Source organism: Thermobia domestica, chromosome 18 (genome assembly GCF_964235325.1).
Source record: "Thermobia domestica chromosome 18, izTheDome1.hap1.1, whole genome shotgun sequence".
Taxonomy (NCBI): Eukaryota; Metazoa; Arthropoda; class Insecta; order Zygentoma; family Lepismatidae; genus Thermobia; species Thermobia domestica.
The window spans coordinates 101,995,609-102,011,422 of record NC_137471.1 but is presented as its reverse complement, the minus strand read 5'-3'; the positions used below and the strand labels follow the sequence as shown (position 1 = coordinate 102,011,422).

The 15,814-nt window shown below is 37.5% G+C and overlaps 1 protein-coding gene across 28 annotated transcripts in view; it reads right to left on the bottom strand.

The window, feature by feature from the left end:
* The window catches only part of LOC145674949 (uncharacterized), a 768,948-nt gene that overhangs the window by 495,833 nt on the left and 257,301 nt on the right, over positions 1-15,814 (bottom strand). Inside the window, exon 5 of one of the 28 annotated variants that reach the window (XM_081745218.1) lies at positions 3,586-5,647. The exons of the other annotated variants lie outside the window; for them this stretch is intronic. Coding sequence (XP_081601344.1) covers positions 5,142-5,647 — 506 coding nt within the window. The 3' untranslated portion in view covers positions 3,586-5,141. Of the gene's footprint in view, positions 1-3,585; positions 5,648-15,814 lie in introns of those variants that run through there. 28 annotated transcript variants of the gene reach the window in all.

The following is a 15,814-nucleotide window of genomic DNA, read 5'->3' as shown; positions in this document are numbered from 1 at the left end:
TAAATCAGAGCTGATAAAAGAGCTAGAAATTTTACAGTCTGACATTGAGTTTCCGTCAAATCCACTACATAATCGATGGAGGACACCTGTTTCACAATTATATTAGGCAGGAACAGATACCTTTGATGACATTTTTAAAGATTTTGTTCTCTTCATTATGGTAAAATATCACAGTAATTCAACGGTAGTGTTTGATAGGTATGTAGAGTTCTCACTAAACTACATGGAACACATTCGTCGTTCAAGCAAAGGCACAAGTACGGATACAGCAATTCAAAGTGACCTAGAAAGTTTCTTATAAATGCTAATAACAAGACAGGTCTTGTAAATCTGCTCACCCCACATTTACACGAAGCTAGTGTAGCTGTTCATCAGGTTACTGGTAACACAGACGTATTAATTATAAAAACACCAGAACAAATCACAAATAGCGGAGACTGGTCGGTAGTTGTTGGCCAGGATACAGATCTGGTACTTCTCATTGTCCTCATACCTAAAGACTTTTTTTCTATTTAACGTCTGGATCAAATTTAATCCCAAAAGAGATCGTTAACTCCAAATTTCTGCAGGAAACATTAAGGACAAGTTCACCAGTATATTCTTTTCCTTCATTGATCACTGGTTCTGATATAAGTTGGGGGAAAGTTGGAGGAAAGAAAACCTTTCAAGAAATTTCAGAAACGGTTTAATTACAAAGAACAGTGGATGTTTCTAACAGTTTGGTTACCTGTCATAATTCACTTGCTTCCAGGAGAGGAATTTTTATTTTCAATGTACCCAGGGAATTCTAATGACGCATAAAATAAAAAGCGATTTTTGATGCATATGAGAATTATATGAGAATCAACCTATTATTGTCGATTTCAATCTTACTCACCTCCCTCCAACATCTGCTGCCACAAGGGAACATTCATTCAGGCCCTATTACCGGATACAACACTGGAGAGGTGTGAAACTAGATCTAACAGAATGGAGTCGGAAGAAAGAGGGAAATTATCTTCAACCTGTTCTTCTCAGCAAAAGCCAGCGTCTGATGATCTCTTAAATATATCATGTGACTGGAAACAAGATTGCAACTTCAGATGAACATCAGCTTATATGCAGCAACTTTTATAGTCATTGTACTATGGATGAAGTAATCGTGATGTGGTAGAAGAGGAAGACTTAGCTAATCTACATTCTTCCGTTGACAAAGAAGCAACTGAAAATGAGACTCCTGAACCATCTTATCGCCGTCGCAGAATTAAATGAGAACATAACGCTTTCCCTAAAACACAGATCTTTAATGAAGATTTTTTTCTACAACTGAGAATTTAGTATTTTTATTTTTAAAATGTATTATAATTATTGATGAAGTGATTTATCAATCGATATTTGTAATTAAAAGTGAGCTGAATGGTTAATGTAGTATAATTTCTTATTGATAGGTAGATGTTTAAATTATAATGCCTACCTGAAGATGGAAGCTTCCATTACTGTATTACAACTGTAATTAAAATGTCATTTTTACTGTAACAAAATTATAACCATAAATTCTTGCCATAACTATAAAGATATTAATAGAATCTACTCAGAATATTGCTGCAAATTCCTCGAAATTTTTAAGTTATTAAATCTGATGCCATCACTATTATTGGTGTAACGGAAAATTATGTATTACACTTTCCATTATATAAAAGCTACTAGCTACATTAGTTTTAAAGATACATCAATGATACATACCTCATTGGAAAGCTCTTGAAGTACACAATAATGGTTGTTTCAGGTTGGTTTTTGGAATTCATAGCAGTTACGAAGATATTTAATCTTAAACATCAAAAATAAAATTGAGAATATTAAACATTTTTGCACTTCATGACACTATATTTTAAAATGGCGGTAACAAATAAAAACACTTTAGCCTAGAAAACCCTTTCCAATGTGTTCTCTCATAAAAGGCGCAAAAACGAATTTCTTATTGTAAAATGACTTATAGTTATAATTTGAGAGAGGAGTTCGGCTGACAGGCATATTGATGACGTCATATCTATTTCCTCAAATGGAATTCCTTGAGACTTTTACTGTGTTCTCACCTCTGGTGCATGGGGTCCCTCGTTCGATCCCAGCTTGCGCCAAGTGAACTTGTGGTGGACAAACACGGTTTGCGTGGGTTTTCTCGGGGTTCTTCCATTTCTTCCCACTTTGTTCATTCCAACATTTCATTAATTTCTCATATAATCACCGTCTCCTTTCGCCTAGGCGGCATAACCGTGGGACGTAAAACTCAAAGATTTCATTTCATTTTAGTATGTTCATATATATAGTACAATTGATGCTGAAAATTGCAGCTTGTTATTCCAAATTTCCACCTTCAGGTCTATTTTTACTGGGCTAATTGATCGCGAATGACAGCAAGTAGATTATTACACCATTCTGAGTGCAGTATTGTTCACTTCCTTGAGAGGAGGATATCTGAGCTGGGTTCTGGTTTCCAAACGGACCCCCTTCTGTTCAATTATGTTCAGATCGAGGATTCGGCAGGAAAGGGGAGTGTTCAATTTCATCCCGATGTTCCCAAAATGACGCCGCAATAGCTCCAGTTGTATGAATGAGCGCATTATCATTCTGGAACGTCATAATCACGGGCACCAACCAGTAAGCGTTAGTACACAACCCATTGAAAACGATATTGCGGCCCGCAGCAACGCAGAATCATTACCTTGATACATGTTTGGGAGGAGACGCTGCGGATCATACGTTTCTTAGGCGTCTGTAATATGTATAAGACGGCCCGTGGTTTAAGACAAACTAAACGATGACTCATCCAACTACATTACACGTTTCCAGTTACCAGCGCTTTATGCTGCATTTTCTTGGCACTTGCGTCGTGCTAAAGCGTTATGCAACCCGACCCCGTATGTACATGTCACGATAATCAACGATGGACTGTGATTATCGACATAGGTTGTAGGAAGTGCTGCTTGAATTCTTCCGTCACTTGCACAGCAGTCGCACGAAGTTTGTAAGTGAAAATCCGCTTAAATGCTTGGCGGGACCTAACACTGAGAGGTTTCTTCTAATCACTGTTTTTCTTCCCCAATATCGTTTTGCCGTGGGTTTTGTAGGCTATCATCAGCTTAGACTAGCGTTTCCCAACCGGTGTGCCGCGAGGAAAAGGAAACAAAATTACTAATTCTATAGCAACCAAATTACAAGACATAGGAAAAATGTATGTTTTTGTATTTCACATTACTATAAATTTCTACCATGGAAAAAATTACTGTAATTGTAATATATTATTCTACATCTATTACTGTGTAGCAGACAGTATTTCGGCTCGTACACATTTCCACGGTTAGCTGCTATGTTACGCTTAAATTGAGAGTCATACTAACACGGAGAAATGGAAGCGCTTGTACGATACGCGTCAAATGAACGTTCGTAGAACACTCATTCGCACGTGAATGACAGAACAACACTTTGTTCAACAGCTGTGTTTTGACTTCGATGCATCGCAAGCTGTGTGACTGCAATAATATGCACTGGTTTTGGTTAAAACAGCAAAGTTAAAAGTTCAAGACATTTGTTTGTTCGTTCGTTATTTAGTGATCTTCGTTCTTAGTGAAAGGTTGGGTACAGTTTTCGAAAAAGAAAGCGTATTTTTTAAAAATCTGAGTCCTATATTTCATTGCAATTGTTTTCTATTTTAAAATTAGAATAAAAAAATAAGCATAATGAATTAGCATACTGGAAAACTAGTGATCGAGCTTTCATCTCTGTGAGAAGGAGATCAGTAATCACAGAAAAAAAAACCCATAGTATCTTATATTTGCAAATAATAATAATATCTGTAAGTGTGCCGCGAGAATTTAACTTACACCCGTAGTGTGCCGCAAGTTGAAAAAGGTTGGGAAACGCTGGCTTAGATAATGTCCCTTGCTACACACCCATTACACTTGCCACTTTCGTCACGCTTGCAACTCATGAGCGTCGAAAGTGTCCCCCTTAGGAAATCAGAGAAGTCACCCATTTTTACATTATCACCATCTGCTTAGTTGATTCAAACTGCCATTACACTCCTCATGTAGTACAAGATTTGTCCTAACACATCAAGATCAAAAACTCGCCGCTGGGGTCATCGTCTCATCGCTGCCAAACCGGGGATCAGATGTTTTCCCAATTTCAGGTGCTCTATTACTTTGATAACCGTCTATGTGTATTTGCACGAGAGTCTTCTGAACTTTGCTTGCACTGCAGGTAATTCATAATTGCTGGTTGTGTATCATCCCTATAATTATCAATAACAAGTTTATAAATTTTTGAGTAAGTTGAAATTCTACGGTTCACCTGTTACTTTGAGCCTGCAGAATATTGGGTTTTACTCTTCTAAATAATAACCAAAACTAACTCGAAAAATTTATCAGCACTACTTTTCTTGTGCAAATGGAACAAATTTGATTGAAATAAACATCACATATAATCTGCATTTAAATAATATTACAGTGTTACTATGTTTTAACAGACCACATTATTAAAGGGAACCACAGCACTTACAACACAATTTCGATACTATTTATTTAAAACTTAGAACGCTACATATCTACAGATTGGAACATGATCAAGGAATAAACTTGATAAATTATTTCATAATAATATCTAACAAATTTCATTTAAAAGTAAATATGATTCAAGAATATTTTATATTGTTCTAATTATTCTTTTACGTTAACGCTTGTATATATTCCAAGAACAGCGGATGTGCAGGGTTCAGAGAACATAATAGATTTCGTAAGCAAGTACTTTTGCCAAATTCAATTACATTGTTAATTTCTGTTCATACATTTTGTAAGTAATGAAGAAGGTAGTGAAATGAAAGAAACAGAACATAGTCCTATAAATGCTAATAGTTCAAATGCTTTAACCTTCCCACTAGTTCGTTTTCAATAATATTGAACAACTCATGCATTCACTCAATATTTTGCATCAAAAATACAATAAATTATAGAATGAAAAATCATCATATACACAATGAACTGCATTAAAGTAAGAACTTTCTTGACGTACAAGTTTCTGAACGCACAGTAAATTCTAGTGACCAATGCTTTTACTACCACGTATTTTGTGACGTCCTGTACACTGTTTAATACCAGATCCCTTATGTGCTACTCGAAATTATTCTGTGAATCTTGTGAGCTGCTGTTCAATGGGTCACGACTTAGCAAAGAAGTTAAAATGAACGATTGGGAGGTTTCTTGTGAATTTGTTACAGGACTTCCTAAAATCATTGCCGGAACAGAAGAATTGGATTCATGCCTTTCTTCTTCAGCACTAGATCCGAAGGATACCATATGATACGGCTGCAAAACTAATGTTGGTTCCGTTTTAGTCTCTTCAATGCGGAGTGGTAGTGCTCTATGTGTGAGTTCATGAGTCCGAAGATTGTCCAATCGTGATATCCTCTTGTCACAGTGTGAACACTGAAAACTCTTACTAGCTTTTCCACATTCGTAAGTCAGGTGTCGCTTCAGCGTGGAACGGAACTTGTAAGTGCGGCCACAATTAGGGCACGTGTGAACTGGACTCCCTACAGCAACTCTTAGAGTTGCTTGTGAATGTGGTAGAGTGCTGGCAGCCCATTGCAGATAGTCAACTCCCAGCACTTCTTCGCCTGCAAAGAGGCAAGAATACTTGTTTTTATGTTTTGTTTTTTTTTTCTTCTTATAATTCTCCATTAGTATAACAATGACATGATTTTTAATCGCCTATTTTACTGACTTTCTACACCTTTACCATTGTGAATCATTACCAATTTACACCTACCAACACGATATTTACAGCGCAAAAATAAAGGATACATTAAATATAAATGATTTTGAGAAGGATATACCTTACTGACACTAAGATGTTTACAACCATTATTGTGTATTACTTTGTTTTCACAACAGGACGTAAAGCATAATATACTTATTATTATTATTGTGAAACACGAATTTTATTATCCTCTGATGTACCTTGTAAGGGGATAACGTAGACATATTATATCAAGGAAATATATTTTGTAGAAGAACTTAATAGTTTACTGTGAAAGTAAATATTGATTAATTAAATTTACAAAATTCGTCTCCTACACATGTTACGCTGAGTTTCTCGTTTCAACTATACTACCATTACGAATTTAGAAGGTAATCAGAAAGCAGCTTCTAGGGCTGATTTCTTTCATAAACACATTTGTACAGCTCTTTAGTATGTATTGGATACACATTACGAATCTGCCACCCAGACATCTGTTCAGTAACATTTCTCCAAGCGGTCGATGTGCAACGGGGATCTCACAGAGAGAGAATACATGTGTGCATTATCCACCTGTCTTTACGAAACTCTATTATGCGTCGAGCACTCTGCTACCCTCTATAAGTTATTTCATCTGTCGGGTGAGACTTTTTGTGTGATCTTTTCACCCAAAAGCAATATCCTTCCGCGTTTCTAAGATATTCGAAATTATAACAGTACCTTCATCACTTTTTCAATGCCTCTCACGTGAAAACTGTACCGCTTTCGACCCATGTCTATTGGAAATTTCTTGCATTTCCTATCCAGTACCATCCTGCATAGCGCGTGTAAAAACATGTTACAACGCTTGCGATATGGTTCTACGGATAAAAACAAGGATAAAATGTTGAAAGCGGCACGGTTTGCGAATGAAAGTTGTCTGAAAATCGCGGCACACCATGTTTAAAGCACAATAACGCAAGAAACAATAAAGATAGCAATTGGATTACAAGAAGACAAAGTCTTATCTGACGAATACAATGTTCCAGCAATTGAGGCCCAGTTTCAAGCGCGCAAGGGACTCGTAACATTCGGTAATTCCTCATGGAAAATACAGCAGATTAAGGGCTAAGTTTAGATCGAAATGAACGACGGCTATCTGCATGCCCCCACCACCAGTTTCAGGATTCGTGAACAAGGGGGTACGATAGGCAAAACAGTGCCCCACTAATGAAAATCAATTACACAGTTTCACAGGTCTTTTATATTTTACAATACCTTTACTATATGAAGTGATTAAAATACAATTGCCTTCAACAGCATTTTTGAGTAAATGCGTAGCCTATTTTTGTTCACACTGAATTTCAATTATTTTAAACTTCTCTGACTCTCCGTTGATAGTTTGTATAATAAAATATTCTTGTGTCCTTATGTGTGTCTCCACTAGTGCATTATCTTATTTTTTCTAATAATTTGTATTCTTACATGACTTTTTCGAAGTTAAATAAAACAATATTAACAAGAACTTCTTGAAGTTCCCCTCGTTGTTTGTCAGTTTTCGAAGAGGATAGCGGCGAAGTACCCACCAGCTTGCTGATATGCATCTCGTTTACGGAGCACACCAAACACAGGTATAGCACGGCGTTTGTATCAAGAACGTGTTCCCAACAGGCGACTACCAACAAATATCTTTTTCGAAGATTTCGATGCTCAATTGCGTGAAAATGGTTCTCTACTATTCCATGAGATTGTGGAAGACCTCACATTGTAAGCACGAAGCAGTTTGAAGACGCATTGGACGCGATACGAGGCCGTCCTGTCATCATCACTTATATCATTGTTCTTCTGAATCAAATTCACTATAAGTGTGTTTCACCAACGTGTTTCACGTCCTTCAGAAGGGTTTGCACCTTACAAATTGCCGAACTTTGCACCGCACTGTCCATGGACTTTACCCTGCGTATGGAATTTTGCAAATGGTATATATGTACAACTAAGTCTTGCCGTTCAAGATTTCTCAACAACGGTTTTGTAGACCGATGAGGCAATGTTCACCAGGACGGGATATTCAATAGCCACAACACCCATGTAGGCATACGGACAATCTGTATGCAATTATTTTACACCCGCATCAACATAGGTTCACAGTGAGTATGTGGTGTGGCATAATAGGTGATCAATGACAGAGCCATACATTTTGCCCGTTACTTTGTAGTGGAACTTACAGATTATTTCTGCAGAATATGTTTATTTTTTTGGAAACGTGCCACTGGCAAGCAATGTACCTAGTTTCATGACAGTGACCCCGTAATTTCGACTGGAGAACCAAGGCCGTACATCGCCGTGACTACCTTGCTCCAACGACTTAACACTACTGAATTTCTGTCCAAGTGTAGATAAAAGATATCATATATTTTTCTCGTCGTTATACGAAAAAAACCCTCATATTTTCCCAAAATGGGAAAATCCCTGGTTTAAACCCAGGGAAAATACAAAAATATTTTCCCTGTTTTTTGCACATCACTAGCTATACCTTGTAGAGCACTCTGAATTAAGCTAGTGGTATGGGAATGCTCGATACGCTGCTGGAAGATAGGATCACAGAAAGGGCCCCGATAAGGCCGAAGGACAGTAGTGATGGCATAATGAATTCACGCGATACTACTGACATGCCCCAATACTCCCATGAATGAAAATCAGAGACGAGCGAGATACGTAAATTATTTCCCCCTCTCTCTTACAAAATACTAGACAACGAAGTGTGGGTCCTATATGGCAAATAAGAAGACTTTTTTCCTTACACCTGAAAGTTTAGATACATGGTCAGAATCATCTGTGTGTCTAACACAGAAACTAAATCGCTGAATATAACCACCTTCCATTCGCCTTCCTACTACAGTCTCTCCCAGTACCATGAAAATGTTTTTTTTGATCAGGTAGTAATCGTGCCAAACTAAGGCAGAATAGTAGATCAATCTTCAACAATAGAATGCATAATGATCGCGGAATCAACGAAGCACTGATTGTACTGTTGATCGCCGTTCCGCCGTTAGGATGGCCCGAACGATCCGTATTTCCAGGAGTATCGGAGGCATTAAAGAGGGCACGTCGATTATGGGAACTCTCTCCCTCCCATTGTGCACATCACCGATGAACCACTCACACATGACACGCAAGCAGCAATTCAACAGAGCTACCATCCGGCCTCTCACTACTTCGGTACATGTCTACGCTCGAAGATTAAGACGTTCACTGGTATCAATTTGGAAAGATAAACTCAACTGTACTCGCCTCGTTGTTCGATAACGTTCATATTAGTAGTGTGCCCTCTACAGATACTACTATCAGCCTCCCATTTATAATGGCCGGCATGCTGGGACCTCCAAATTAAGATCAGCATGCTAAGAACAGATACACATCCCTTAACATTTTTTAAAACGCTTGACTTAGTTCCACATCACACGCAGCAAAAATTCTGCTTCGAATATGAGAGTTTATATAGATGAAGAAGAAAAAAGTTGCAGAGTAATGATTTAAAAGGAGATATGGCACCAAGATGCAATTAGTTTCCATCGAATAAAGTCGATGACAGACAAAGAAAAGGAAACGTATTTAGTATTCATTGATTGAGAAAAGACTTCTAACTGTTTGATGAGGGTAATCTGACAGATGCTTGGAATGAAATGAAAGGTCAAACTAGAGAGAGAGAGAGAGAGAGAGAGAGAGAGAGAGAGAGAGAGAGAAAACACATTTGAATCCAGCATTAAAACTTGGGATACAAGAAATGTATTAGGATAATGAAGTTGAAAGATGTGTTCGACAAAAAGTTTGCCTTTCGGCGACATTATTTATTATCTAAAATAGTTAAGAATTTTATTTCGGAACAGATTAATTTTATAGAAACTAGAAGGACTAATATATTTGATCTACTGCTGCTAATTCAGTCGAAAATTAACAAAATGCATAAAAGATAAACTGAAAACAGTATGGAAAAAATTTAAACAATGGTAGCTGATGATTGAGCCTGTGATAGTTGTAGAAGTCTGACCAAACAAAGGCTAGTTTCCAATACTTAGGTTTCAATATTAACGAAGATATATAATCAAATCTTAATAAAAAAATAACCTGAGAAATGTGGTGAAATATTTTTAAGATAAGTGTGGTGATAATAATGAGAAGCACACTATGTAAGTTACTGAATGAAGAGTTAGAGAAAGGAGTTAAATACTGAATATTGAATTATACGCAGCAGAAACGTAGAAATATTGAAAAGCAGAGACGACAAAAAAAATATTGTACTTGAGTTCTACTAAATTTGTATTTTAAGAATAGAAAAATTTAGCTAATTGGAACGCTAAACTAATGAGGGGCATTAGGGCTAATAGGGATGAAAAGACAATGTGAAATAATTGAAAAATATTAATTCCTAAATCAAGAGCAAGTATGCTAATGATGATAGTGTGTAAAAGCTTCTAAATACGTAGCAAATGAACAACCAATAATGAAATAATATTATGGTTAATTATACTGGTACAGATAGAAATCCGATCGCACTAGTTAAAATAGTTTCACGTTTACCTCACAGTTTTTATGTAAATTTAATTGGGATCTAGAAGTTTTTTTTTTTTCAGTCGTCCCCCTAAACTTATGTATGACAGAGACGCCATCATCTCAGGCTATATGAGTCGCAATGGGTCAGGCTTATCGTCATTTGACAGTTGAAAGTAATGTAGAAAAACTGTTGGAATTCTTGGAATAATTTAGACATACGGTATTGCGCCATGAATATAACTGAACTTGCCACAAAACTCCGTTATATTGTACAATTTTATTTCGATAAAGGTGTAAACGATGCGCTGGCTCGTGAAGAAATTTTTGCTGTTTATGGGTAAGATACGTTATCAAAGCAAGTCGAAAGATGGTTCAATCGCTTTCATTCTGGAAATTGGTGTCCAAGACCCTCCTTGCGATGGGCACCCTATCACAGTAAAAGTGGAGCAAGATCGGCATTTAAGCAGTCATGACATCGTCAATAACTTGGACATATATTACCGAACAGTGATAAACCATATGCAGAAATCTGTCTACAAAAACAAAATCGACGTTCGGGTGTCACATGATCAGACTCAAAAACATTAACTCGACTGAATTTCTATTTGCGAATCTCTACTGAAACGTAACTTTTTTATTTTTTTATTTTATTTATTTATTTATTTTTTGAAGTGGTTGATCATGAATGATGAAAGGTGGATAATATACAACAATGAGATAAAAGATCGTGGTCGAAGCTAAAAGTCCACATTGAGCTGTGTGGTTGTTGGGATTGGAACTGCACTGTACATACGAGCTATGCCGCCGATATATTTCAGATAGCAATTCAAAACGGAACGCAGGGAACTGGTCAAAAGAAAGGGTGTCGTATAGCTCGAGAATGCCAGACCTCATACATCCATTTACAGCCCGGATCTGACACCGTCAGGCTATTGTAATTTCAGTGTCTGCATAATTCTCTGAATAGTATTGTTAGTTTCAAGAGAGGTCTGTGAAAGCCATTTTTTTTTTTTTTTTAGCTCAGAAATTATAGATGGGATTGTGATGTTGCCAGAAAAATGGCAGAATATCATAGAACAAAATCATGTATATGCCGTTTCATAAAGTTCTTTTCAAATCACAATTAATGTATTCACAAATCTTGACCTCCAAAGGCTCACTAACTTTTAGACAACCTGCTATATTGCTTATGAAACTCGGAGGTTCAACACCGTGTTCACAAACACTCTCCACTGAATTCACTGCTTAGCAATCTGGATCCCATTTCTATTTTGTAGTTATATTTCTGCGAATTCCATTATAATATTATCCTCCCATCTGTACCTAGGTATTCCTAGTGCGTTTGTTCGATTAGGTTTCCAATTAAAATTCTGAAAGAGTTCCTACTTTCTTCCATTCTAGATACGTGACCTGCCTACTGATTTTCCTAAATTTAATGACCTCAAAAACGTATATTCGTTACTGGAGAACTTCTTGACTATATAGTTACTGTAAGTACCTTTGGCGTGGGAGACCCGGTATAGACGACCGAAACTCCAGATCAACCAACCAATATTAAAGTCTGTTCCAGGCAACCTGAGAGGAAACTCCCCTACCTCTTACCACTGCAGAAGGGGAAAACAAGTCGCTGACCTTCACAGAGAGGGAAGCATTTTTAATAAACTGAATCGTGTAAACTCTTAAATTCGTACGTCAATTCGCTTGCATCTAATGTTGAGAAAGCACTGCTGTTCCTTTTAGCTATCAATCCTAAGTAATAAACAATTACTATTTTTAATTTTTGTCATGTAGTTATTATTTATGTACTAAAAAGTTTACCCCACTGTAAAACATTTTATTGTCTTGATAAATATTGAAAACATTAAAGTCAATTTTATATGAATGTTGAAGTTGATCCATAACACTAATACAAGAACGGGAACTGCATGGTTTCGAAAATAAAATGTTGATAAAAATATTTGGAACGAAACAGGCAAACGTTCAGGTGAATTAAAACGCTACACAAGCTTTTATTTCACAACAACTACAGGTCACCGAGTACTAGAAATAGCAAAGTTAATACGTATAAGATAAGCATGACGCGCTGCTTGTATGGGAAATACGCACTAAGTCACCAAGACCTATTCAAAAAGCTTAGGAGAAAGATACGATTAACTGGGCGAAAGAGAAGGCTTCCGGACAATGTAAAGCAGGATCTTTGAAGAATGTTTGGCAACAAACATGGTATATTGACTTTTCGCAGATTAAAATCTAATGGAAATGTTTGTTTCTGCTACGATGAGCCTTTGAGCTCTTTAAGCCAAAGCGTGCGTTATTTTTATATAATTGAACGAACTCGTATTTATCGTTACTCTTTCTTTCTTATATTATAATTAACTCTTGTTACAACATTAGACTATCCTGCACGCCTGAGGCCGCGGTGGCTCAATGGTAGAGCTTCCACCTGTGAACTTTCACATGGGGTCCCTGGTACGATCCCAACTCGCACCAAGTGAACTTTTTGGTGGACAAACACTGCGTGCGTGGGTTTCCTCGGGGATCTCCCTTTTCCTCCCACTTCCTTCATTTCACCTTTTAATTCATTTCTCATCACCGCCTCCTTTAGCCAGCATATCCGTGGAACGTAAAACTTATAAAGATTTCATTTTCGGTTTTCGATTGTGAAATCATTGTATCAATAAGTATATACCCATTGAATTACCAACCTTGCCATCCTTTGCCATTCCAACATCATGTCACAAGCCCGACTGCCAAACGAAGGAAAATAAACAATATAACTGTTCAATAAAATTTCCATTATAATAACATATGTTATTATAATACAGGTAAAACTAATACAGGTAAAACTAATTAAGTGTTATAAAACACGTAATGTTGTTTTGAAAGTTGTAATTTATTATTTAGACATATTTAGATACACTCTATACTTCCTTGTGCTGGGGCTGATGGTGGAAGACGGAACACCAACTTTCACCTGTACTTGAGCGTGGTGGGGGAAAAAACTTCTTTTTCCTATCAGGTTACGTGAAACAGATTATAGTTGGTGGAGTAATTCAGAAAACAAAACTTCAGGACAATATTCATTAACTAATTTACATTTTGGCCTTCTCAACTGAAGATGATGGATATTACCTTCTACCTCATCCCTCCTCTTCACTAAGTTGGATATAAAAGTTCATCTGGACATTTTCTCTAGTCTCATTTTGCAGCAACCCAGAGAAAATCTGAGTCTGATCCGGTTACCCTTTTGTATATTTCTGATCAAAAAATAAACTGCCTTCCAGTTAAGAATGAATCCAGATCCTTACGTCCCTCGGATGATGGGCTTGCAGATACTTTATTTTCCTTTCACTCTCCCAGAGGTTCGATGAGATTGTCAATGAGTTCTTGCGGGATATTGTGAAACGTATCCAGTAGAGCGACCTCCAGCTGTGGAATGGTTGTTGGAGGTACTGGCCGAGCTGCAACCCGTCTGCCACGCATATTCCAGACATTCTCAATGGATTTCGATCTGGCGAGCATGCTGACTACACCGTCCGAGCTATACTCTCAGCTTCCAGCATCTCATCCACTAGCCGAACTCTATGAGGACTAGCATTGTCATCCATAAAAACGAACGAATCACCAACAGCACCAGCATATGGCAGAACAAAAGTTTGCAGGATCTCATCCCTATACCTGCGAGCAATTTTGGATGATATGGAGCTCACTATGCGCACCAATACTGATTTCTACCCACAGCATCAGTCCAATACTTTTTTTTTTTTTTTTTTTTTGCACAAACATGAGATTATTTCATGTTCCCCACTACCTCCAAATTAAAACATGCCGATTATCAGGTTCCACTTTGAATCGCGACTCGTGAAAGAACAAAACTTGGCTCCACTCATTGCGACCCCATTCTTGATGTTTCTCCGCCCCCAATCTTCGGTCAACACAAATGTCATGCTGTTAATTGGACACACACCATGTGCCTACGTCCATAGGAACAGTTTGACTGGATATTGTGCATCCTGTTGCTCTTTGGAAAACTCGCTGCAGCAAAGTAGCATTTGCCTCTGATTCCGATGGGCTGTTAACAAAGAGATAATGATCGTCTCTGGTTGTAGTTTCTCGTGAATGACCTTGTCTTTGTCCTCTTCGAACACTTCCAGTCGCTTGAAACCGAGTCCACAGTTGGGAAATAACACTTTGTGCCACTCCAGCGGCATTTGACTGACCAGCTTCCAACCTTCCGATAGCTCGCCATGCCAGCGATTCTGGCAAATCACGCTGTTGAGCCATTTCACTACATGGATTCTGTCTCACACTGAACACAGATGACTCATGGAGCTTGGACGTATTGGCAGTGCCACACTACAAAACGCCATCGGTCATCTGCACAGGTGTGTGGATCAGTCGTGTTACTCGATTGTACTTCGAACTGGACGAGATACAGTGTTGTCGCACTATTTCGTAGAACGTTTTACGTGATCTGTCATCTGATCACCTAACTGTTTTGAGCAGTGTAGTTCTTCAGTATTCAACAAGGGAAATCAGTATGCAACGAAATAAATGGTTATTAAATTGTATTAATAAAGAAGCAATGACAACTGTAAAATATTTTATGACTTGTTCTACGAGTTTTATGTAGCCACAATTTGTAATATAGAACGTAGATTGGTTTACAGCCAACCAATTTAACAGCGTTGTTGCCACCTATGACGCTGCGCCAGAAACATCAAACCGGCGGGCATCGTTACCAATGTAATGTTTTAGTGGTGTCATGCTGGTGCTAGTGTAATGCGACCTAAAAATGAAGGGTTAGGCCTATAGTGAATGGTACACTCTGTATCAAAAAAATTGCGACAGCTAACGCCGTGCAGATAGGCAACTCAATATACACCTTCTTATCCCATAGTCGTGTCAGGTAAAGAGACCCCTCTCTCTCCTTTCTTCTCCTATACTAAAATTAGCTAACAACATGAGCGCAATTCTTATTTCAAACTACACATGTATTAGTTTCGATAAAATGAAATAACAAAACCAACACGAAACAAGATTCATAAGTTGATGTAGAGAGAAACTGAAATAGACACAATGAAAAATTGAAACCAATGGATGTCTATTACACAGAGATTCATAAATGAGGCATAGAGAGAGAAGAGGAGAAAAGAAGAAAAATAAAAGGTAGAACAGATAAAACTGTGGAATTCAAACGTAGTAAGAAAAGAACCTAACATTATAAAGTTCCGTTTCCAAAAATCCCACAGTAATATAGAAATAACGTTTGTTTTTACATATATTTTCAGAACTATTCGAATGTATAGAGGATGGTTTAAACATTCATTATGTCACTTTCATAATGGATAGCATACTCAATTTCAAGTAGAACAGTAGATCTCCGAGACACATCTGAGATAATGTCAAAAGTTTAACACACATGCTTTGTTTCCGCGTGGTTCGATTACAAATTCGCTAGTGTTCATTGGGCGTACTGTTCCAAAATACATTCTAATATACCCAGTAGATAGCG